The sequence below is a fragment of the Lampetra fluviatilis genome, chromosome 53 (genome assembly GCF_964198595.1).
Source record: "Lampetra fluviatilis chromosome 53, kcLamFluv1.1, whole genome shotgun sequence".
Taxonomy (NCBI): Eukaryota; Metazoa; Chordata; class Hyperoartia; order Petromyzontiformes; family Petromyzontidae; genus Lampetra; species Lampetra fluviatilis.
In genome coordinates, this window is record NC_136327.1 from 3850465 (window position 1) to 3876948 (window position 26484).

Below are 26484 nucleotides of genomic sequence, written 5' to 3' on the forward strand. Positions count from 1 at the left end.
GTACAGGATGCAGTGAGCGGTGGCGCAGCGGTTAGCGCACTGCTCTATCAACACGCGGTGGCCTGCGTTCAAGTTCAATGCTCGGCAACAGATAAACGTCAGTGGCGTTCTGGGCCTCCCCTTTCACCAACCCGCAAAGACCAGTGTGGTGAAGTATGGTTAACACCCCCTCTCCCGATTTAAAGCTTTCGTGACTGCAGGGATTCATCTTCTTGGTTCTTTCGGTAAAGTCACGTAGAAGGGAAGTAAAAAAAAAACCATGATGAAATTTTTTTTTTTATTTTTTTTATTTTATTATGTTTTATTTTTATAATTTTATTACTACCCTTCTACGCGACTTTACCGAAAGAACCAAGAAGATGAACCCCCCCCTCCCCTCCCACTACCCACCACTGACACAGAGTAACATAGGCAGTGTTATGCTGTCAGGATTTTTCACAGTGCTAACAACAGTGGTTGGTGTCATGGCGAACCAACTGGGCTTTGCAATCCAGAGGTTGGATTCGACCTCATGGCGCGGCAGTTGAAACAACAATATCCCGTCCCCACCTCTGTCTACCCAGGCTGCGTATGATGGGGTAAAGTGTGGGTACTCCAACGTTTTCCAAGATGTCTGGCCAATGTGGAAGAGTAGACCAATTACATTGCAGAGGGGGCGTCTCTAGAGCTGCCTCGAGTCGAGGCCCTTTTGCACAGCAAGTGGTGGGCAGTTGCAGGGCTGCTCCTTTATCTGTTCACGTAAGTGGTTGAGACCGCACGAGGGCAGGCAATGTTGCTTGTGTCAGCAGCAGCAGCAGCAGATTGAAACTCATATTTAATTCAGAGCAAGCATCCTTCCGCACGTGAGCAGGGAGCGAGAAGAGCACAGAGGATAGAGCAGCAGTGGGAGGAGGAGGGGGAGGAGAGGGAAACCGAGTGTGAGATAGGAGAGGCGATGCTAAGCAGTGGGTACACCACACACACACACGGCTCGCAGCGCCAAACTAAACTGTGAGTCCTATTTTTATTTGACCAGGTAAGGCCCCCCCGCCCCCATCGAGCTGCATAGCTCTTTGTCAGAAGCGAGCTGGCCACAAATGATAGCTCAACGAAGTGGCTTATCATCACGTGGACATTCATAGCAGCCAAACGCTCTAAACGCACGGTTATGCATATCCACAGTAGGAGATATACAAAGATCCCCTGTGTAGCCTGAACAGACTTTTGGGGAAAGTGCCGCTAGCGAACACCTACGAAGGCTATATATTCTTAGGTTTTTTCGGTAAAGTCACGTAGGTAAAAAATTAAAATTAATAAAAGTAAAATAAAATAAAAAATCACGACGTTTCGGAGGCAACACAAGCCTCCGTCTTCAGGTGGAACAGTCACAGCACGATATCTGTATCAAGTCACCTACGTGACTTTACCGAAAAAAACTAAGAATATGAATCCTTGCAGTCACGAAAGCTTCAAATCTAGAACCTATGAAGGCTGGTAGGGCACACGAGGGGGTGGGTGGCCAGCACCACGCCCGGCAGGCAGCCTTTGTCTCCTTCGTGGTGATGCTTACACACACACACACACCACACCAGATACTAATTTGACTCTGAGTCGACCTAGGGGAGGCCCAGGACCAGTTCAGATAATCGCCACCGATGTTGGCCATGAGCGGGAATCGAACTCGGATCACCAGCGTGCTAACCGCTACACCGCCGCTCCCCACGTTAATAGATAAAGTATACATCTGCGAACATACGTAACGGATTGCTGGTCAATTCATAACAAGCATAATAAACAGCGCCATTAACAGCTGGACTTTAACAAAGTGGCTCTAACAAAAGATCCTAGCCTTTGAGGAGTACAGGGTGCGTTCGGAGGAAGCTGGGCATTTCATTGGGTAAGCGACTTGGAGGTTCGTAAAACAGAGCGGTGGCAGGAGAGTGCTGTAGATGTCACCAGGAGGTGTTCGTGATGGGTGGGGAACACGTGGTGCAGGGTGGTGGAGGGCAGGTCACCCAGACAGGTGGAGTGGCAGCCAGGGACCGGCGATCCGAGTTGAAGACCTAAAGTCACGTGGAGGTGGTGGTGGTGGTTAGGTCGTATGAAACAAATCTCGGAGGTCGGATGTCTACTTTGCAGCAACTGTTGGTTCTGGCAGAAGGAAGGAAGCGATGGAGCAGTGTGGCAGCGTCAGCAGCACTGGCAGTGAAGACCTCTTCGTTTTTTTGCGTTGTTTCCTCATCACTGCGAGTCAAGGACGATCTCAGCCATTTTGAGCGATTTTTCCCTCTTCCCTGACAAAGGCCGGTCATCTGAAATGTTGAAACCTTCGTTTCATCTCAACGACAGTAAAGACAAAACAAAAACCGCAAATGCTTCCATCCGCTGCGTTTTTTCGGGCTGTACCGCGTGTTGTTCGGCACGATGTCCAACGTTCCGCGCCACGCGCCGGGAGATTTAGATCTTCCGCTCCTGAAGAAGCCTCCGGCCATGTGGAAGGAAACGTCGGGCGTGGCGCTAAGCAAGAAGCGCTACAACTCGAACGCCACATCGGACAGCTTCACGGCACAATCGCGTAGCGAGCCGCTGCAGTAGGTAAAAACAAAGACCTGCGATGATTTTAAAATGAAGGTCTTAATCACGAGCCACCCTGCCTCGTCCTTCCACGCGAAAATGAGAAATCTCGGCAGACACAAATAATAACGCTCACACGCGCGGCGACGTACAATTTTAAAAAGTTCTAACAATTTCCCTCCCCCTTCAAGGTTATATGCAGACACACGCATAATGTTAATCACCGTCTCTGTGTTGTGTGCGCACGTTTCATTTGTGTGCCCGTTGTCTTTCAGCGTTCGCTCCGTTCACGTAATATTTCCGCAGGGCGACACGAGCCGCACCCGGCCGCCCGCCCACACGCGTGCAGCAGGCAGGCAGCTCTGGAGAGACCGACTTCCATGGTGCTTCGTGACTGCGAGTTCATTGCCATGCGTACGTACATTGTCAGTGTCCTCGGCTTGCGTGCGATCACGACATCACTTTGAATGTTCACTCGCGAGAAGTTCTGTTTACGGGTCACTCGCCTCTCGTCTTTGCGGACGAGTCAACGTGGACGCTTGGAGTGACAGGGCACAGCGGCAGCGGCGGTGGTGGTTGCTTCACGATGTTCATGCCATCGACCGAGAATCGCGTCGTTTAAAATGTACACTCTGGGGTCGTGGGCACACACCGCCCCCGCTCTTCTGCAGCTACGCCACAGAGTCATTTTAGCGTCCGCTGTGAAGCTGACGGGCGTGCTTTGCTCAGTGGTGACGATGGTGGTGATGGTGGTGGTGGTGGTCATGGGGCATCACATGCGAGAGAATGCACGCCGAGGAAATGCGGAGAGTGAATCGATCCGTTGATCGTTACACCGCAGGACCGCGAGACATGGCGGCGACTTGGGGAAACCTTTATCCAGCAGTGGATTGCCCACGGCTGATGTTCATGATGACATCGGTGTTACTGCTGCTGATAAATAAATGATGATGTAATGCCGTTGGTCCTGCTGATGACCATATGATCACGATGTAGTGGTTAGATACAGAGATTATGATTTGATGATGATTATGAATAGAATTATGATGTTCATAATTATTATTATGGCAATGCTGCTGCTGATGATGATGATGATGGAAAGTGCATATTGCTACAGCTACTGTAGCTACTAATCATGGCAACAATGGCCACAACCAACTCAACACATCACTCCCCGACCGTCACCACCACCATCATCATCATCACCGTACATCGTACACCACTCCCTATGAATCACCACCACCACCACCGCACTTTGCATCCTCCTCCGCTCATCTCGCCCAGTGCCAGGGATTCATGTCAGCCGGCGTCCATCCGGCTTTGCAACCCGACTCCCGCTCCAGGGCAAGCACCGCATCCTTCTCTCACCGCGGTGGCCGCGGCTACTCCAAGGACGCGACAACTGCTCCGATCGACGCAGCGACCCGGCAAGCATTCCCCGCACCCGGCAACTCCAAATCCATCGTACTTCTCGCTCCGGGCGGGTGGGGGAAATGAAATCCGCGTCACCGCGTCACCGCGACCACCGTCACCGTCACTGTATGGACATGTATGGCCAGTTGAAGCTGCTTCCCGACAGCAGCATGTCGCGAATGAGCGTCTCGATGGGCGTCTTGCCGACGAGCCGCACGAAGAAGAGCTGCTCGATGACTGCGGAGGAGACGGTGCGCAGCGAGGGCAGGCGCAGCAGCAGCTTGCCGAAGCGCGTGGGCTGGCTGGGGTACTGCGTGCGCACGTACTCCTCGAGCGCGCACTGAGACTTCTCCTGCAGAGACTCGACGTGCGCCGGGTCCGAGAGGCCGCACGCGTCTGACGGGGCGGGGGGGGGAGGTGACGGACAGACAGAGAGAGATTTGAGTCTAGATTTGAAGCTTTCGTGACTGCAAGGATTCATATTCTTAGGTTTGTTTTCGGTAAAGTCACGTAGGTAAAAAATTTAAATGAAAATGAATAAAAGTAAAATTAAAATTTATTTTAATTTTACTTTTATTCATTTTAATTTTAATTAATAAAAGTAAAATAAAAAAAAAATGTATTTTTATTTTACTTTGATGAATTTTAATTTTTTACCTACGTGACTTTACCGAAAAAAAACTAAGAATATAGAGATTTAATCGTAACTGTTCTAACACGTAGGCTTTCGCGGCCCATGTCACTCATTTGACAGCGTTTTTTGGGGGGGTTAGAGCGTGTAAATGTATCACCTTACTAATTGTCTGTGTCGGGTGGTGGCGGGTTTAAAGACACACGGAGAACGGCCCGCGGAAGGAGACATTGGAGAGCTCCCGCCGACATCCCCTCAAGTGACCTCAGCTCCACGCGCAGCAGGGAGCAACGCGTGAGCTGGTCACCATCGATTTTTACCCAGACGCCAGACACACAGAGACTTGCGCGGAGGCCGATAGACTACGCCGAGACCTAGAGACCCACAGACCAACTTAGAGACCTATAGCCTCAGACAGAGTTGTGATCAGAGGTCGCAACCGGGTACCCGATACCCGTACCCTACCCGATACCCAGCTACCCGTACCCGGCCGGGTACGGGTACCCGTTTGCGACCCTGGTGCGGCCGGGCACGGGTACGGGTAGGCCGTGAGTCACTGGTGAGTAACTGTCACTCATTTTCCAACGTCTTGTCTCTTCTCACAATTCAAGTTCCTAGAATCAACCCACCCGCGCCTGCAACATGGCTTCATCCCAGAGGTCGCAATCAGGTACCCGATAGCCGTACCCTACCCGTACCTGGCCGGGTACGGGTAGGGTACGGGTACGGCCGGGTACGGGTACCCGTTTGCGACCCTGGTGCGGCCGGGTACGGGTATGGGTAAGCAATCAAAACCCGTTTGCGACCTCTGGTTGTGATTAATACCGGGTTCTCCAGCGTAGCCACCTTTGTCTCTCCAGTGCTGATGTTTACACGTCGAACAAGATAAATTTTTAAGGCTGAGTCAACCTACAGATGGCCCGGGACCAGTTCTGAAATCGCTTGCCCACTGGTGGTAGCCGTTGCCTGGAATCAAACTCAATTACTGTATAACGCGGTGCGCTAACCGCTGCGCCACCGCTCCTCACATACGTACACGCATTCTGCCTCTCACAAACACACGTGCAGTCTCTCTCTCTCTCTCTCACGTTCTCTCTCTCACACACATGCACTGTCTTCCACAGCCAAAGACAAAGATCCCCCGTATAGCCTTAACAGGCTGTTGGGGCAAGTGCTGTTAGCGTGCACCTATGAAGGCCGGCACGGCGCACGAGGGGGGTGGGTGGCCAGCACCAGCTACTCATTTTGAGGCTGAGTCGACCTAGCCGAGGCCCATGACCGGTTCAGATAATCGCCACTGGTGTTGGCCGTGAGCGTGTCGCTGGGGTACGCGGCCCAGGGCACTAACCACCGCCCCCCCCCCCACACTCTGTCCCACGCACACACGCACGCAGATGCATCTTTCTCTCTCACACACACACAGAGGATCCATTCTCTCGCACACAAACACAATAAAGCACCCTTTGCACGTTCAAGCCGGTCAATAGAATCTCCCCCCCCCAACACAACCACCACCGCCGTTTAGTCGTCGCTGTTCCACAGCCCCGATCCATCGATCGTTTAAGCGACCGCCCACACTAGTTGTGTGTTCATGTGTTCATTCATCCGACTGCCTGTCCGCACCACTCCCAACCCACAAGCACGTCAGCACTTGGCTCACGCCGCGCGTAAACTCACACCACCACCACCACAAATACACTCACATCAACACCACCACCAATACACTCACACCACCACCACCACCACAAATACACTCACATCAACACCACCACCAATACACTCACACCACCACCACAAATACACTCACACCAACACCACCACCACAAATACACTAACACCACCACCACAAATACACTCACACCACCACCACCACCACCACAAATACACTAACACCACCACCACCAATACACTCACACCACCACCACCACCACAAATACACTCACACCACCACCACCACCACAAATACACTCACACCACCACCACCACAAATACACTCACACCAACACCAACACCACCAATACACTCACACCACCACCACCACCAATACACTCACACCAACACCACCACCAATACACTCACACCACCACCACCACCAATACACTCACACCAACACCACCACAAATACACTCACACCACCACCACAAATACACTCACATCACCACCACCAATACACTCACACCACCACCACCACAAATACACTCACACCACCACCACCACAAATACACTCACACCACCACCACCAATACACTCACACCAACACCAACACCAATACATTCACACCACCATCACCACAAATACACTCACACCACCACCACCACAAATACACTCACACCACCACCACCACAAATACACTCACACCACCACCACCAATACACTCACACCAACACCACCACCAATACACTCACACCACCACCACCACCAATACACTCACACCAACACCACCACAAATACACTCACACCACCACCACAAATACACTCACATCACCACCACCAATACACTCACACCACCACCACCACAAATACACTCACACCACCACCACCACAAATACACTCACACCACCACCACCAATACACTCACACCAACACCAACACCAATACATTCACACCACCATCACCACAAATACACTCACACCACCATCACCACCACCACCACAGGGACAAGTGTTGTTAGCGAGCACCTACGAAGGCTGACACAGTACATGTGGTGGGTAGTCAGCACTACACCCGGCCGCCTTTGTCTCCCCTGTGCTGAAGCACCACAACAGGTACTCATTTAGGCCTAAGACTGAAACAGACATCACTCGTCACCGAGTTCACAGCTGAGTGTGCTCACCATTGCGGCAACCACTCCCCACGCAGAGACATAAACAAAGCCAAAGCACCACAGAAATATATAATCTTATAGACCGTCGAGACAAGTGCTGTCAGCGAGCGCCTATTAAGTAGGACATGTACAATAAACAAACTAAATAAAAAATAAAAAAACTCCTAAAAATAATATAAATAATAATAGATTTTTTTTTATTTCTATTATGTTTAGTATGTATTTGATTATTTATTTATTTTTTACCTACATGACTTTACCGAAAAAACCTAAGAGTATGAATCCTTGCAGTCACGAAAGCTTCAAATCTAGAAATAAACAAACTCCCACGCGTGCGCACAGCCACACACAAACACATCCATCCCTCGGGCCGGAGCGGTGGCACAATCGCTGGCCCAACGAAGACACGGGGAGGGTGGACAGGGCGAGGTGGGTCGCTCATTTCACTCCTTGTGCTCCTTGGGCCCTGTGCCGACCGCACGGTGTCAGTGACCACTCTGCTGTATCGGTGCCTGACCCCCGGGCCGGTGCTTGACCCCGGGCCGGAGCCGAATGGGGACCCGGTCCGGGTGACGTCCTTACGAACCACGTGCCCTTCAATCCATCCCTCTGTGTTCCCCACCTGCTCTTTGCCCCCCCCCCACCCCACCCACCACCAACTCCACAGCATGTCCCCCTGCAGCCTAACCACTGTAACACATTCCTGCGGAGGGAGCTGGTAGGAACGTTGGGTTGCTCGGTCAATGGCCAGGGTCGACGGCGGCGTGGTGTATTCCGCAAATGTGCCCGACTGTGAGGGTGGGCACAAGCCGGCGTGAGTAGGTGAAACGTTGAGTTTTATAAGGGCACCACGGGGTGACCAGCCCCTCCCCAGCCAGCCAAGCTTGTTGGTGCTCATTCAGACGCTGTCTTTCCGACAGACCTGTTCTCCACCTGAGGACGGCTGCTTGCGTTGCGGCCGAAACGTCGTGAGAATTGTATTTTATTATGTTTTACTTTTATTATTTCCCTTCTACGTGACTTCACCGAAAGAACCAAGAAGAGGAGTATCGAGCAGCCCCCCCCGGCGCGACCTCACCGGACGTGAAGAGCACGATGGCCTTGAGGCAGCTGTACTCGGCCGAGTCGACGTGAAGCGCCTTGAGCTTCTCCACCTGTTCCTGGAAGATGCGGATGTGGTCCATGAAGGCCACCACACGCTCGGCGGACATGGGCGACGCGTGGAGCCCAGCGGCGGCGAGCAGCGGCGCCACGTGTAGCGGCATGGCGCACTGCGCCGCGTTCAGCACGAACAGCTCGCTCCACACGAGCCGCAGCAGCGCCACCTGGTCCCCCACCTGACGGCCGGGGTCACGCGCGGGGGGAGAGGGGGGGGGCAGTGGGGTCAGGGCCAGGCGAAGTGGGGAGCGGGTGTCAGGGACGCAGATGACCTGGACACCATCTAATTGATTTGGAGTCTATAGAACTGGTTCCCAGCTTGATGGAGAACTCTGATTCTCAACCTGTGGCACGGTGGGCCGTTGGGGGTCACGTAAGGCCCGTGGGAAGTGCTCCGTGGAAACGCGGCAGATACGAATGTTGTTCAAAGATTACCGTAATTTTTGTTACTGCCCATCGCACAGCTATTTGGGTTCGTCGATAATATTCGTGAAAAAGCATCATTTTTGCGCCTGGTGCAGAGTCGTTTTGATTCTGAATGAAAGATGTTACAGGTGCGTGGTCATCCGCTAACAATTGTTGGGGGTTGACAGTGGCCCGCGGGTGCAGAAAGGTCGGGAACCACTGCCCTGGAGACCATGAGTTATCTAGGTACGCCGTTACAATCTGGAGAATTCAATGCGGTATCGAGGCACTTTGTGGAGAGGCTGGATGACCCCTCCCCCCTGGCAATCGATGCGGAGACCCCCGTGAACAACCTCCCGAAAACTCCGTCGGGCGCGACCCCATCCGCACAAACTCTAAACTAAACTATAAACTATTTAAATTTTGACTTAAAGCTTTCGTGACTGCAGGAATTCATATTCTTTGGGTCTTTCGGTAAAGCCACGTAGATAGAAAAAAAATTATCACGATGTTTCGAGGCAGCTCTCTTGCTATATTTTTGTCACCTGATGACGATTGCTTGTGTTGCGATCGAAACGTCGTGATAATTTTATTATAATTTTTTCTATCTACGTGGCTTTACCGAAAGACCCAAAGAATATGAACTATTTTTTATTTGTACCAGGTAAGGGCCCACTGAGCTATGTAGCTCTTTTTCAGAAGTGACCTGGCCACAAATGATAGCTCAACAGAGTGGCTCATCACGTCGAAATGTCCAGCAGCAGCTGATTACTTTAAACGCATGTCTCTAAACGTGGAGGGAAAACCGGAGAACTTGAAGAAAAACCCACGCGAGCACGGCGAGACAAGTGAAACACGCAAACTCCAAATATACAGGATGCGTCGGGCGGGTCGGGATCGAAGCCACGACCTCCTGTACACCAGGCAAGGCAGTTAACATCTCTAGATTTGAAGTTTTCGTGACTGCAAGGATTCATACTCTTAGTTCTTTCGGTAAAGTCACGTAGGTGAAAAATGAATTTTTTTTTTAATAAAAAATCTATTATTATTTTATTATTTTTTATTAATTTTAATTTCAATTTTTACCTACGTGACTTTACCGAAAGAACTAAGAGTATACTAATAGGGTTTTTCCCCTTTTTCTCTGGCAACAAAACTGACACCTTTTGCAAGGAATCATGCTTACATTAACCACAATACTTGCAGTCAAATGCAAACAAAAAACAATACTCTGATAATTTATGCATTGTCCTTGAAACTGATTGGTCCACACCAGAGACAGCTTTCTTTGGAGCCTAGTCTCATATGGTGTTCGACCAGATGACGCCAAAAGGCGCACAGTTCAAAGACAACGCACTACCAGAGTAATGAGAGCTCGGGGTGAGCAGCATTGTCCAAGACAATGCATAAATTATCAGAGTATTGTTTTTTGTTTGCATTTGACTGCAAGTATTGTGGTTAATGTAAGCGTGATTCCTTGCAAAAAGTATCAGTTTTGTTGCCAGAAAAAAGGGGAAAACCCCTATCAGTATATTTTGGTACTGGCAAAGGAGATCCCATGATGATGAACTAAGAGTATAGTTAACGTCTCGCCCCCACGGTGGCGATATCGAAGCCCCCCCCCCGCCCCCGCCCCCGCCCCCCCCGCTGACCTGTAGTTCCGGGAAGAAGGGAATGTTCCGGGCCCACTCGACGGCGCTGAAGAGGAGTCGTGCGGCGAGCTCGCAGATGTTCTCGATGCCCATCAGGTTGTTGGGCTGCATGCACTGGCTGCCGTAGCGCGACGTGGGGTAGGGCTCGGCGCGCAGCAGCAGCGACACGTAGCCTGACAGGTAAGAGGCGGCGTGGCCCCCGCCGCCATTCAGCAGGGGGTCCCCGCCGTTGGGCTGCAGCGCGTACGCGCCGCCCGGAGCCGCCGGGTGCTGCATCGACGAAGGCATGCGTCCACGTTGCACCGCTGCGTTGGGAGATTTTTTGGGGGGGGGGTGGGAAGAGAGGGGGGGTCAGAGGTGGAAACGCGTGTAAGGGCAGTGTCCTTCACTCAGAGGAAGAGGGTCACTTTCGCCGAAGAGACATCGTCGGCGTGATGGCCGCCACACCGTTTGAAAGCATTGAGGTTTGACAGCCACGATGATGGGGGGGGGGGGTGGGGGGGTTGTTTTCGCGTTCGCGTATTGTCGGGGGCTGCACGTCAGGGGACCGCAGTGAAGGCCGCCAGTGGCCCGCGGGCCTTGCGGCGAGGAACACCGGTGTGCAGTAGTTACCCCGGTGTACAGTAGTTACCCCGGTGCGCAGTAGTTACCCCGGTGTGCAGTAGTTACCCCGGTGTGCAGTAGTTACCCCGATTCACGTCGGGGATGCGTTCGTGAAAGGCGCGACGACGAACGTCGAAACGACGTAGACACCGAAGCGATTTGCCGGCTAGGCGGCAGAGGTCGCAAACGGGTTTTGATTCCTTACCCGTACCCATACCCGGCCGCACCAGGGTAGCAAACGGGTACCCGTACCCGGCCGGGTACGGGTAGCCGGGTAGCCGGGTAGGGTACGGGTATCGGGTACCCGGTTGCGACCTCTGCTAGGCGGTGGTTGGGGACGAAGGCTGAGAGGCGATGGATAACGAGGGTTGAGCAGACAATGCCGTCGATGATGTCAAGCGTTGGGGCTTTGAGGCGACGCCTCAATTAAGTGGCGACGTGTTTGCAAAACGACGTAAATTGGGGAGGGAGATGTCAATCGGGGTATTACTGAACCACAGACAGAGTCACTCATCGTGACAAATGTATGGGCCACAAGTCTGGGTTTGACCGGGACAGTCCAGAAATAGGCACCTGAGTCCTGGTGGCAGGAATTTTTACCGAGATCTTCTCGACAGACCTGTTCTTCACCTGAGGACGGCTGCTTGCGTTGTGGCCGAAACGTCGTGAGAATTATTGTATTATGTTTTATTTGTATTATTTTATTATTTCCATTCTACCTGACTTTTCCGAAAAAAACAAGAAGACGATATCTGTGGTTGAACTTTATTACGTGTCGGTAAAGCTGCAGTTTATATATATGGATATAGACTGAGAAACATGGCCGGCTAAAAAAAGTCTGGGTTTTGGCTGTGCCAAAATGTGAAACGGGGGGGGGGGGGCATTTTCATGTAAATGGCTTCACTAATTGCGGTAAAAGATTGAATGTCGAGTTTGCAAGCCAGAATATCCCAGGTGTCCAATGACGGCAAATACATAACGACCACGTACACAGTTTAACATCTATAACTTCAAACATGCTCGCATTTATATAGCTGTCAACCCATACAATTTACCCGTTTTCTTTTACAGGGAAATTGAGTTTTCAGGTCCATACGGCGTACAGCCGTTTTCAATACGGGCAAAAAAAAATAATATTTGTTTGTGTTTCTCCCTTGTGGTGGGACTTTGTAGGATGAACGTTGAGATTTCTAACGGGCACGGGTTTACCAATAAAGGTCTGAATTGGTCCGTGATAAGATATGCACTGATAAGGGGTTGACGGATATGAATACATAACGACCTCGTACACAGTTCAACATCTATAACTTAATATGTGCACGCATTTATAAGACGAACATCGCAACCAGTGGACCGACACACATTGTCAAATTACCCCGTTCATTGTACTATCAGTGTTGTGTTCCTTCTCAGTAACTTAATCTAGGCGTGCGTTGCGTTGATCGATTTTATTTATCGACTGTTATCTTCCCGTTGCCGTATTTTTTCAAAATTCAGCTTCGTGTTCTTGGTTCTTTCGGTAAAGTCACGTAGAATGGAAATAATAAAATAATAAAAATAAAACATAATAAAATAATTCTCACGACGTTTCGGCCACAACGCAAGCAGCCGTCCTCAGGTGGAGAACAGGTCTGTCGGGAAGACTTCTTCACCTGAGGACGGCTGCTTGCGTTGTGGCCGAAACGTCGTGAGAATTATTTTATTACGTTTTATTTTTATTATTTTATCATTTCCATTCTACGTGACTTTACCGAAAGGACCAAGAAGATGAATCCCTGCAGTCACGAAAGCTTTAAATCGAATTCAGCTTCGTGTTGTTGCACTTTAGCGATCATGCACCGTCGTACACTCAGCTTAAATTGCATTGCGTTCTGTTGCGCCACAAACGAATAACATTATACGACGGTACAATCAGTTTGGTCACAGGCCCCCCCCCCAACCCCCCAAGCATGGAACCTTCCCGTTTACCCAGGGGGGGGGGGGGGCCCAAGCCGGCTTTGGTTGTACCCGGGTCGCCGAGGCGAGAGAGGGGAGCCCCGGATGGGCTGGTGGGAGAGGGATGGGTCTGGTCTCCCAGCCGTCTCATAATTCAGCTTTTTAATAGCTCGCTAACGAGCAACTATGTTTGCAACAACAACAAACCACGCGCAACAGAGTGGCTTTGTTTTAAGAACGGGAAGTCGCACGACGTTTTGGAAGAACGTGAGGAGTGTTCACTCACAAGCTGTGTCGTGCCTCTGTGTATCAAGGTGTCCATCAATGAGTGGAAGGAAACCTTTTACAAATGTTGATGAGCAGTTTTGATTAGTTTAACACGTAGGCTTTCGCGACCAAAATTATTCATAATCAACGTTTTTGGGTCAGATCGCGTTATTTATAAATGTGTCGTAACCCTCCACCACCCGACACGGCCAATCAGCAAAAAAGTGTCACGTTGACAAAAGACAAATAGTTCACTGCTTTAGCCCACCGGTGTGTTGAAGCGTGAAACCACAACATTTATTAATTGGCTTTGCAGGGTTTGTCACGATATGGCGACGCGACCATATCTCGTGCGAAATAAGATCATCGGTCTTCCTTCACATTGACCGTGTCGCAAATTGTCATGATTTCGTGATTACCGTAACATATTTCTTCAATGTTTTATTTCCTGACAAGAAAACAACTTTCACTGAAACAAACTCTATAATTCTAGCTGTAAATCAATCACTAGTTTCCATTCAATGTATCCTTTGGCAAAATGGTTTGGCAGTAGTAATTGACGGGCATTGCGATTACGTTTGATCCTCGCTCCGCGTAATCCCGACTGGACGATTTCCAGGTAAATTTTTTTGTTGAACTAAAAAAAAACTTAAACCATGACTTCTAAATTTGAAGCTTTCGTGACTGCAAGGATTCATATTCTTAGGTTTTTTCCGGTAAAGTCACGTAGGTAAAAAATTAAAATTAATAAAAAGTAAAATAAAAAAAATCGCGACCTTTCGGAGGCAACACAAGCTTCCGTCTTCAGGTGGAACAGTCACAGCACGATTGCTGTATCAGCGATCGTGCTGTGACTGTTCCACCTGAAGACAGAAGCTTGTGTTGCCTCCGAAACGTCGTGATTTTTATTTTATGTTTATTTTTTATTTTACTTTTTATTAATTTTTTTACCTACGTGACTTTACCGAAAAAACCTAAGAATATTTAAACCATGACGCCAGCACACATTAATGGCAAACTCTTGCGCCATCGCGTCACGGGATCTTTAACATCCACTTGTGAAGCAGCAGCAGCAGCAGCAACAGCAGCAGCAGGCGCGTGTCCATGCTGTCAATGCCCACGAGTGGCGAGTGCGACCGACCAAGAAGCATCTCAGCTGCCGACGTCCAGAGCCTGAAGATTTCCAGCAGCCCCCTGGCAGTTGACGTATCGGTCCGGAAAGGAAACCGCATTGAAGCATTGAAAGAACCCCCCCCCCCATTCACCATTACTCATGATGACCTAACGGCGAAAATGAGTGTGAGCGCGCCCGACCTTGTCACATCTCATGGGGCTAAGCAGGCCTGGAGCCTGGTTGGTAGTGGGACGGATGACCTCCAGTGTGTTGTATGTGTGGGGTGAGATGTTAACTACCTCGCCTGGTACGTAGAAGGTCGTGGTTTCGATCCTGACCCTGACGCCTGCTGTATATTTGGAGTGTGCGTGTCTCTCTCCCTCTCTCTCTCTCCACGTGGTCGCGTGGATGTTTCTCCGGGTTTTCCCCTCCACATTTAGAATCAACATTCATTTAGAGTATTTGGCTGATGTGAATTTCCACGTGATTTGTTGAGCTATCATTTGTGGCCAGGTCGCTACTGAAAAAAAACTATTATAGCTTGCCTGCTAAAATAAAAAGTTTAGTTTAGTTTAGAGAAGTGGTCACGAAATGTCAGTGATCCTGAATGCGACCTCGTCACATCTCATGGGGCTAAGCAGGTCTGAAGCGTGGTTGGTAGTCGTATGGATGACCACCAGCGTGTTTGCAGGTGTGTTGAGGTGTGGTCAGTTGACATCAGTGCCGAGTGTCAGCCCCTCGTGTAGAGAGAACAGCGCGGTGATGGGGATGTCTCCGGGTCCGCTCTGGTCCCCTCTGCCATGTGAAGCCAACAAAACTCTCAATAATGGTTCTAAATAATGGTATTGACCCAACTGGCAGGACACTTTTCTTGGTTCTTTCGGTAAAGTCACATAGAAGGGAAATAATAAAATAATAAGAACAGTTCATTTAACAGTTCATTCAACAGTTCATTCAACAGTTCATTCAGACGCTGTCTTTCCGACAGCCGTGTTCTTCACCTGAGGACGGCTGCTTGCGTTGTGGCCGAAACGTCGTGAGAATTGTATTTTATGTTTTATTATTTTATTATTTCCCTTCTCTACGTGACTTTACCGAAAGAACCAAGAAGATGAATCCCTGCAGTCACGAAAGCTTTAAATCGGCAGGGCCCGCTTGCCAAATAGCTTTGAGACTCGATGAGGCCTTCAAACAGAAGTAAGGCCTTATCCACTAACCTTTTTTGACCCTACTGGACATCTGTAAAAAATAGAAAGAGCTTCATAGCTCATCGGATTCCTCCAGTATAAAGATGCTGATGATCCTGAGCTGTCAATATGATGTCTCTATATTGCTTCCGCTCTCTGACCCACGTGTCCCGTTTCCTCCTCAAGCCCGTCTCTCGGTGAAATTCCCAGCGTGCATCTATCTCTCGCTCTCTCTCTCTCTTGGTGATTCTTTTATTTGACGATTTCATTTTTATTTCGTGCTGGAAGAGAGCCTTCTTTGGTAGATGTATTTATTATTGATTATTATTCACAACGCGCCAAAGCGGCGTGTGATGAATTATGTAGGGAGCGCTCTCTTGCAAAAAGGGACACGTGCCTGGAGCCTGGGCTGTGCGTGGTGAGTTAAAGCAGCTGGTCACGTTATATAATTGTACTTTTAAATCAGTTCATTCCTTCTGTATATATTTATTTTATTTTTGCTACTCAATGCCTATGAACGTTGCCGTAAGCACCTAATTGGACCTGTGACCCAGAGGGCACCAGTTCAATTCCACCTCTGGGCTCGGGAGCTAAGCAATGGGGGGTTTAAAAAAAATATCTGTCCACCCAACACTTTAAAAAGAGTACAGCCACAGTTAGACTACGATCAACAGCAGCCTCAGCAGCACACCACGCTTTCCCACCTGATGACGGACGCTTGTGTTGCGCCCGAAACGTCGTAATTTATTTGATGTTCTACCCACGTGACTTTACCGAAAGAACCAAAGAGTATGGATTCCTGCAGTCACGAAAGCTTCAAATCAAGATGTGGTCAACAGGTTGCGTGTGGCGGGGTACAGTGTGGGTCACTCCCACTTCTTCCAAGACGTGTCAACTGGCCAAACTGCCCTCTGGAGTTCGCTCGAGATGGATGGAAGACCCTTCTGCCAGCAGTGGCACGAGAATTCAATTGCAGCGCTGTGCCTTTGCCTTGGCGACGTGTTCTCAGTGTTCACGAAGTAAATCAACTAAAAATTACAGGACTCCACTCACTGGTCACATTCCTTAGGCGACGAAGCTTCGCAGTATGTCAAAAGTGCAATTTTTCAACTACAATTACCGTATAAAATTTCGATTTAAAGCTTTCGTGACTGCAGGGATTCATCTTCTTGGTTCTTTCGGTAAAGTCACGTAGTCCTGGTCTGGTCACGTAGACCTGGTCTTCACCTGAGGATGGCCGCTTGCGTTGTGGCCGAAACGTCGTGAGAATTATTTTATAATGTTTTAAATGTCATAATTTTATTATTTCCCTTCTACGTGACTTTACCGAAAGAACCAAGAAGATGAATTACCGTATTCTCCAGATTATGGGACGCATTTTTTCCCTTCGGTATTTTCATTAATTTATACATTTAAAGACGATATGAGAATGATATTAATTATGTACACTACGCGACACCCTTACACACGTTACTTATGCAATGAAACTCATAAATAAAAGACACGTGTAAAAACGTATTTATATAAAGCGTATTCTCCTGATTGTAAGACGCACTTTTCCCAACACGTACAGTATTTGAAAACAAGATTTGGTGGCGCGTCGCATAATCCGATGCACGTCTGCGTTATGCTCATTCATATACCTTTATTGACATTGGGCACAATGTTTTGGGTGCCTTTTAACTTTTCAAATGGGGTTTATACTCCTGAGAATACTATAGAAAGCCAATCAACATCGCCATACTCTTCCTCTGCTCTGACGAAGGACCATTGCCCGAAACGTCAACCTATTGTGTGCATTACAAGGTGAGTTTAACGAGGAAAGGACGTGTTTCGCTTATGCAAATAAACAGTCAACTAAATACATAACTTAAGTTTATCAAACCACTGCTGGATTGATTAAGAGACACTTCGTGCCGTTTTCGGCCACAGGAGTTTGTTTGACCATACTTCCCCCCCACCGGGAATTGAACTTCGGTGTTTGGGCTCGTAGCGTAGTGCGCTAACCATTGCACCACCGCTCCATGCCTCGCACGCGTGTGTCCACGATGTGATTTACATTCACTGCAAACGTGCACACACACACATGGATGGCGTACATCCAAAACAACAATCCCGTGTACAACCACGCCCGGCCGTCTTTGTCTCCCCAGTGCTGATAATTATCGCTCGCCACTGATGGTAGCCGTGGCCGGGAATCGAACTCGTGTGGCCGGGTTCGCGGCGCATTGCGCTAACCACTGCACCGCCGCTCCCCACGTACACACACAGTGCGTACACAACACACACCACACACACAGCACGTACACAGCACACACACACCACGTACACACACACCACGTACACACACAGTGCGTACACAACACACACACACACACCACGTACAACACACACACAGCACGTACACAGCACACACACACCACGTGCACAACACACACACACCACGTATACACACACACACACACACCACGTACACACACACACCACGTACACACACACACACACACCACGTACACACACACACACACACCACGTACACACACACACCACGTACACACACACACACCACGTACACAACACACACACACACCACGTACACACACACACACACCACGTATACACACACCACGTACACAACACACACACCACGTACACACACACACACACAACACGTACACAACACACACACACACCACGTACACAACACACACACACCACGTACACACACATACCACGTATACACACACACACCACGTACACACACACACACACCGCGTACACAACACACACACACACCGCGTAGGTACAGACACAAACTGTACACATGGATTCCGTAAGAACAAATCCACACAAGCGCGCATATAAACACATACAAAGACAAAGATCCCCCGTGTAGCCTTTAACAGACTGCTGGGGCAAGTGCTGTTAGCGAGCAGCACCTATGAAAGCCGGAACGGCACACGAGGGGGTGAGTGACCAGCACCACGCCCGACCGCCTTTGTCTCCCCAGTGGCGATGTTTACACGCCGCACCAGGTACTCATTTGGGGTTGAGTCGACCTAGGGGTGGACCAGGATCGGTTCAGATAATCGTCACCGTGATCGGGAATCGAACTCGGGTCGCCGGGTTCGTAGCGCAGCGTAGCGCTAACCGCTCCACCACCGCTCCCCATATACAGGTACTCACCACACATACACACATACACGCATACACACATACACACATACACACATACACGCATGTACTCACACGTACAAATACATAGTCTAGTACTGTACATGAAATAAACTGTACATACGCGAATAAATAAAATAAAACACCCACCAAACCCCACGCTTTTACTATGCAGCACAAAGACAAAGATCCCCCGCATAGCCTCAACAGACATTTGGTCAAGTGCTCTCAACGAGCACCTACGACGGCGAACACGACACTCAACTCCCGGCCGCCTTTGTCTCCCCACCGAAGCGGGCACTCATTTTAAAGGCTCATGACCGATTGGAATAATCGTCACTGATCTCTGCCGCGAGTGGGAATCGAACTCGGCTCGCCGTGTTCGTAGCGCGGTGCGCTAACCGCAGCGCCACCGCTCCCCGCGCCCATGCAACAAAAGCACACCCTCATTGCGTCTGTGTGTTACATGTATACACACGACACACATGCATACATGTAACACACGTGTAATTTAAACGCATGTTCATGTCATTGTGTACATGAGTACGTGTTGCGTAGTATACGTAACAATATATTGTGATATTAACGTACGTACAGCCCTTTGTTGATGAAGGCTTCCCAATTGCTCGGTCAGGTTAAGGGGGTTTGTTTGACCATACTTCACCACTTCTGGTTCGTGCGGTTTAGTGAAATTTGGGTTGGTTGGTGATGGGATACAACTCGTCACTGCCGTTAGCCGCGACCGGCAATCGAATCAAGTCTCTGGATTCCCGGCTCACGACTACGTATGCACGTGCCGTATATATGTACGAAACGCAGTATATTGAGTGCAATCAATACTTTTTAAACGGCAGTAATAACACGCAAGCGGACTGCTGGAAATTCCTCATTCGCACGGCGAGCGAAAACCGACAGATCCACCGCAGTTGACTTCCCGCCAAAAGTAGTACCTATTTTATCGACCCCATTTGGAGTGACGACGATGATGGGCTGAGTCAACCGGCATTTCACGACGAGAAACGAGCGAGCGAGTCTTGAGTTTTTGTTCACGACAGTCTCTCTATATAGATAGATACTGTCACGAGTAACCGGCATATAAGGTGCGTGGTGTTCGCTTTTTATCGGCTATAACGTCTTCACAACTCCACACGGGTTGGCGAATTACTCGGTCCGCCGTCGATGGCCGGTGGTGGGGGGGGGATGGAGCCTCGGTGGCGTTTGTTGGACGCGGCATCAGCGAGGCTCCGGGCTGAGGCTGCCCGCTCCGTGACGCGCCCAGCCCCCCCCCCCCCACGTGGTTCCACGCGCACGCACGGGGGTCGTGGTGGGGGTCGTGGTGGTGGTGGTGGGGGGGCTCTCACCACCACGTTCCACATCGGTGGAGACGTCTCGGACTTCCCACTCGCGACGAACGCCGTCAACTCTCCACTCAAATTCTAGATTTGAAGCTTCCGTGACCGCAAGGATTCATACTCTTATAGGTTTTTTGATGCAGTACATTTTAGCTGTGACGCTCCCACCTGATGACGGAGACTTGTGTTGCCTCCGAAACGTCGTGATTTATTATTTTATTTTTATTTCCATTATTACTTTTATTAACTTTTAATTATATTTTTCTCCACTCAAAACTTGTGGAGCGTCTCGCGAGAATGCGACGTCGCGCTCCGTCTGACGTATTCATTGGGCGCGTTTAGATCTTCTAGGACATCGTGAGATGTGACGTTACTCGGTCAGTCACTATCGTCTGTACACATTAATAAGACGTGTCTAAGCCCTTCCAAAACGTCATTCGAATTTACATAATTGTATTAAAGTGCACGTGTGTGTTCGTTTGTTAAGTCTCTTTCAATACACAATCTGCATGTGCTGCGAAGGGCCATCGCCCGAAACGTCGCCTGTTTTAGTTGTTTATTTGAAGGCCACGAATGTGTTTTTTTTAATATACATGCACAATACTCTACAGTGTAACAATGGAGCAGTGGTTAGAACACCGCGCAACGATTCCTGTAACCTGAGTTCGGCTCCCGATCACAGTTCACATCAAACGAGAGTGACAGACACGTCAACCGGTCCTGGTGAAATGTGGCCAAATAGAACTTGATGTGAACTCAGTGCGCTAACCACTGCGCCACCGCTCCCCACACACACATGCACACACACGCACGCGCGCGCGCGCGCGTCTATTTAAATGCGTTTAGTATTTGTAAATTATTTTAATTACTGCGGTTAAGGAACTACCAATTAATTGCGTGAGCGAGTATTTACACACTTTGTAAAATATATTTTAAAAACATGGATTTAAAAATGTAGTGCAATTTATTTTGAAGACGGTTGCATATTATGTACATACATATATGTATGTTGAACTTCTTTCGCACCGTACGTGGCCAGCCGTGCTAATCGTAGGTGCAGGAGGATAACAAACTAAACACAGAATATGTGGTGTACAGTGAGGATTATGCCATTGCGTTTCAACTTATAGGATAAACATATAGGATATGCCTTATTGACAAATGCATTTAGTAAAAGTCACGCGGTATTTTCTTGACCATAAGACGCTCCAGAAAGTAAGACACACCCCAAACAATGTGGCCGGAATCAATAAAGTTATACAATTACGAACACACAAACACACAACCCCATACACCTACGGGATCGGATTATAAGACGCACCACAAACTATTGCTGGAGGAAAATTGCGTCTTATAATGTGGACAAACGTATTTGTGTTCGTATCGCTATGAAATTAGTTGTTTTAAGTAGATATCGAATGTTATTTGGCCGTTAAATAAAATATTTATAATTATTTTAATCAACCTTTTTTTTTATATAAAAGAGATGCACTTCTATAATGCTACGAACTTGTTAAAATCCCTGTTTTTAAAATAAAATAAATGATTTAGCGAAGCTAATTGGTTTGCACAAGCAAATTAACTAAATGTATCAACACATTTGTGAATAAGACTGCTCTTAAAACGGAAATAAATTTGATAAGCGTCATTTCGGACAATATTATTATTTATTATTATTTATTATTATTTTCTATCTACGTGGCTTTACCGAAAGACCCAAAGAATATGAATTCATGCAGTCACGAAAGCTTTAAGTCACGATGTATCATATACATACTCTCTCCATAATACTATACTACATACACTCATACATATACATAAATACAAGCTCATACATATATACAGATACTAAGTCAAAGATTCCACGTTTCGTTTTGAACAGACATTTGGGGTACCGCCTTTGTCTCGCTCGTGGCGATGTTTACACACCGCACCAGACACAGTGCTCATTTAAGGCTGAGTCGACTTAGGGGAGGCCCAGGGTCGGTTCAAATAATAATCGTCCCTAGTGTTGGCCACGAGCGGGAATCGAACTTGGATCGCCGGCTTTGTAGCACAGCGCGCTAACCGCTGCACCACCGCTCCCCCCCAATATACACATACAGTATATATACACTCGCACAGATACACAATACATCCATCCAGTACAGATATTTGGTTGTTTAAGGCTTTAAGCGATAACCGATAAAAACCGGTAACCGTTTTCATGATCTCTGACCGGTTCCGAAAATCTACTACTTTTTTATTTTACCAGGTCAGACCCACTGCGCTACGTTGCTCTTCTTCAGACGCTGTCTCTCCGACAGACCTGTTCTTCGCCTGAGGACGGCTGCTTGCGTTGTGGCCGAAACGTCGTGAGAATTAGTTTATTATGTTTTATTTTTATTATTTCCCTTCTACGTGACTTTACCGAAAGAACCAATAAGATGAATCCCTGCAGTCACGAAAGCTTTAAATCGAAATTTACGTTGCTCTTGTTTCAGAAGTGACCTGGTCACAAACCACAGCTCAACGAAGTGGCTCGTCACGTGGACATTTATAGTAGCAGCAGCCACACACTACAAACGCGTGGTGTCGATCCACGCGATGAGAGAGGAGAGACACACGCGAACCTCAAATATACAGCAGCAGGCGTCAGGGTCGGGATCGAACCCACGACTTCCTGTATACCAGGCGAGGTAGTTAACATCTCCTAGCCACCGTGATGATGATGAGAGAGAGAGACACACACAAACTTCAAATATACAGCAGCAGGCGTCAGGGTCGGGATCGAACCCACGACCTCCTGTGTACCAGGCGAGGTAGTTAACATCTCCTAGCCACCGTGATGATGATGAGAGAGAGACACGCAAACTCCAAATATACAGCAGGCGTCAGGGTTGGGATCGAACCCACGACCTCCTGTATACCACGCGAGGTAGTTAACATCTCCTAGCCACTGTGATGATGATGAGAGAGAGAGACGCAAACTCCAAATATACAGCAGCATGCGTCAGGGTCTGGATCGAACCCACGACCTCCTGTGTACCAGGCGAGGTAGTTAACATCTCCTAGCCACCGTGATGATGATGAGAGAGAGACACGCAAACTCCAAATATACAGCAGGCGTCAGGGTTGGGATCGAACCCACGACCTCCTGTATACCACGCGAGGTAGTTAACATCTCCTAGCCACTGTGATGATGATGAGAGAGAGAGACGCAAACTCCAAATATACAGCAGCATGCGTCAGGGTCTGGATCGAACCCACGACCTCCTGTATACCAGGCGAGGTAGTCGACATCTCACGGCCCCCCCAAGAACGGGTGACCGGGTTCCAGTGGAGATGTTCGTAACGAATGCGCCGATTGCGACGCGAGACGGTTTCCAACCGCACGGCGGCCCAAGTCACCGCATGGTAACGTCAAATTGCCCCTCGTTTCTCGGGCAAAGGTGCAGCCTTGCAATCGCTTGGCACACGCAACTGCTGGCGGAAGGACTTGCGAACCTCTCGAGTGTGTTTGGCCTACTCTTCCATGGTGACCAGAAGTTTTGCAAGATGCGGGCGTACCCACGCGTTACCAGCACCACCGCACGCGATCTAACGCCCAAAAAAAACCTATGGATGATATTGGTCGCGAAAGCCTACACGTGTTAAACCAATATATAAGTGAAGAATCGTGCCCATTCATTGGTTCAACTGTGCGCTGACCGCCGTACACCACCACACGGCAGCGTGGACCGCACCGATTACAAACACAAACATCTCAGTGTCTCAGCCTCCACAGGCGCATGGAACACGCTGCTGTTAGCGAGCAGCACCTACGAAGGCACGAGGTGAGTGGTAGGTGGTGGTGATGGTGTGGACAGGAACACGCCCGACCGACCGCCTTTGTCTCCCCTGTGCCGGAGTTTACACGCCGCAGCAGGTACTAATTTCTAGGCTGAGTCACAACACAAAGACAACGATCCCCCATAGAGCCTTAACAGACTGTAGGGGCAAGTGCTGTTAGCGAGCACCTATGGAGGCCGGAACGGTACACGAAGGGGTGGGTGGCCAGCACCACGCCCGACCGCCTTTGTCTCCCTAGTGACAATGTTCACACACCGCACCAGGTACTCATTTGAGGCTGAGTCGACCTAGGGGAGGCCCGGGAACGGTTCAGATAATCGTCACTGGTGTTGGCCGTGAGCGAGAATCGAACCCGTGTCGTCGGGTTCATAGCGAAGCGCGCTAACCGCTCCACCACCGCTCCCTCCAACACACACACGCACACACGCGCCCTCGACACAACATTGCCATCGTTTCAAAGAGCTCCTCATCGTAACTACACGAAACCCACTTTAGAGACGTTGTACGAAGTCAACGTTCGTAAGTTAAACCTGGATATTACAATTCCCTTTGTTCCACATCTCGAATAACGCAACCGTGAAAAACAATATTCGTTGGGTCTTTCGCAAACAATGTGCGGCCCTTTTTCAATCAACTGCTGGATGAAAGCCTCTACATACTACGACATTACACGTCGGTCATTACTTGAACCACGGCGGTCAGTGCGGTCCCAAAACCGGTTCAGATGTCCCCCGTCACCGGCGTTAGCCGTGGCCTCGAATCGAACTCAGGGCAGTGCGCTAACCACTGCGCCACCGCTCCCTTCCCCGATCATTCATCACCCCTGGCGAAACCTCGCAGAGCGTGGAGGCGGATAGCAGGGAGGTAGCAGCTACGTGTGTTGTAAGTACGTTGAACTTCTTTCTCACCGTACCTAGCTAACCGTGCTAATCTGAGGTGCGGGCTTTATATGAATATAGGTATTGTACGCAGGTGTGTGTGTGTCTGTGTGTGAATACGTTGGGTGTGGCACTGGCCACCCAAGCCCCTCTTGTGCCGTGCCGGCCTTCATAGGTGCTACTCGCGACCAGCACTTGCCCCAAAAAGTCTGTTATGTCTATACGGGGGGGGCGGGGGTCGTTGTCTTTGTGTGAGTACGTCGGTAAGCAGGTAAGCGTGTAAATCAGTAGATCGACGAATAGGTGGGAAGGAAAGCGCGCAAGTCGGTGCCAGGTAGCTAAGAGTACTCACACGGGCAGGGAAGGCACACGAGGGGGTGGGGTGTGAATCGAACCACACTGAAGATCCCCCGTGTAGCCTTAACAGACTGTAGGGGCAAGTGCTGTTAGCGAGTAGCACCTATGAAGGCCGGCACGGCACACGAGGGGGGTGGGGTGGCCAGCACCACGCCCGACCGCCTTTGTCTCCCCAGTGGCGATGTTTACACACCACGCACCGCGTAACTCATTTGATGCCCAAATCGACTTAGAGGAGGCTCGGCACCGGTTTGGATAATCGTCGCAGTTGGAAATCAAACTCGTGTCGCCGTGTTTGTAGCGCAGCGCGCTAACCCACTGCAGTTACAGCTGCCCACACGATACGAGGCACACAGACTCCTTGCAAACACAACGATTCCCCCGTGTAGCCTTTCACAGATTGTTGGGGCTCATATGAAGGTCGGCAAAGCACTCGCGCGGGTTGGGTGGCAAGGACGGAAACACCGGTGTGGTCCTCGTTTAAGGCTGAGTCGACCTAGGAGAGGCCCAGGACAGGTTCAGCGTACACATTCGCCACTGGGAATCAAACTCGGGGTGGCCACCGCTCCAATCTTTCACGACAAAGGCAAAAGATCCCTGTATAAGCTTAACAGACTGTAGGGGCAAGTGCTATTAGGGAGCACCTATTAAGGCCGGCACGACACACGAATATACCACGAACATACACATCAACAACACAAAGACAAAGATCCCCCGTATAGCCTTAACATACTGTAGGGGCAAGTGCGATTAGGGAGCACCTATTAAGGCCGGCACGGCACACGAATATAACACGAACATACACATCAACAATCACAAAGGCAAAGATCCCCCGTATAGCCTTAACAGACTGTAGGGGCAAGTGCGATTAGGGAGCACCTATTAAGGCCGGCACGGCACACGAATATACCACGAACATACACATCAACAACACAAAGGCAAAGATCCCCCGTATAGCCTTAACAGACTGTAGGGGCAAGTGCAGTCAGCGAGCAACAACACAGTACACGACAACAACAACAACACACACACAGTACAATACCATTCACCAAAGACAAAAGATTTGTGGCCAAAGACAAAAGATTTGTGGCCAGAGCCACACCCGGCCGCCTTTGTCTCCCCGGGGCTGTTATTTACTTGGTGTTGACCG

The 26484-nt window shown here is 49.5% G+C and overlaps 1 protein-coding gene across 2 annotated transcripts in view; it reads right to left on the minus strand.

Moving 5' to 3' along the window:
• Positions 1 to 398: 398 nt before the first annotated feature.
• LOC144949302 (nuclear receptor subfamily 2 group F member 1-B-like) overlaps positions 399 to 26484 on the minus strand; it is a 33909-nt gene continuing 7823 nt past the window's right edge. For both annotated transcript variants that reach the window (XM_078879253.1, XM_078879252.1), the window contains exons 2-4: positions 10637 to 10941; positions 8500 to 8758; positions 399 to 4362 (exon numbers count right to left, since the gene is read on the minus strand). In XM_078879253.1, the coding sequence (XP_078735379.1) occupies positions 4088 to 4362; positions 8500 to 8758; positions 10637 to 10941 (839 nt within the window). In that variant the 3' untranslated portion in view covers positions 399 to 4087. The remainder of the gene's footprint in view (positions 4363 to 8499; positions 8759 to 10636; positions 10942 to 26484) is intronic.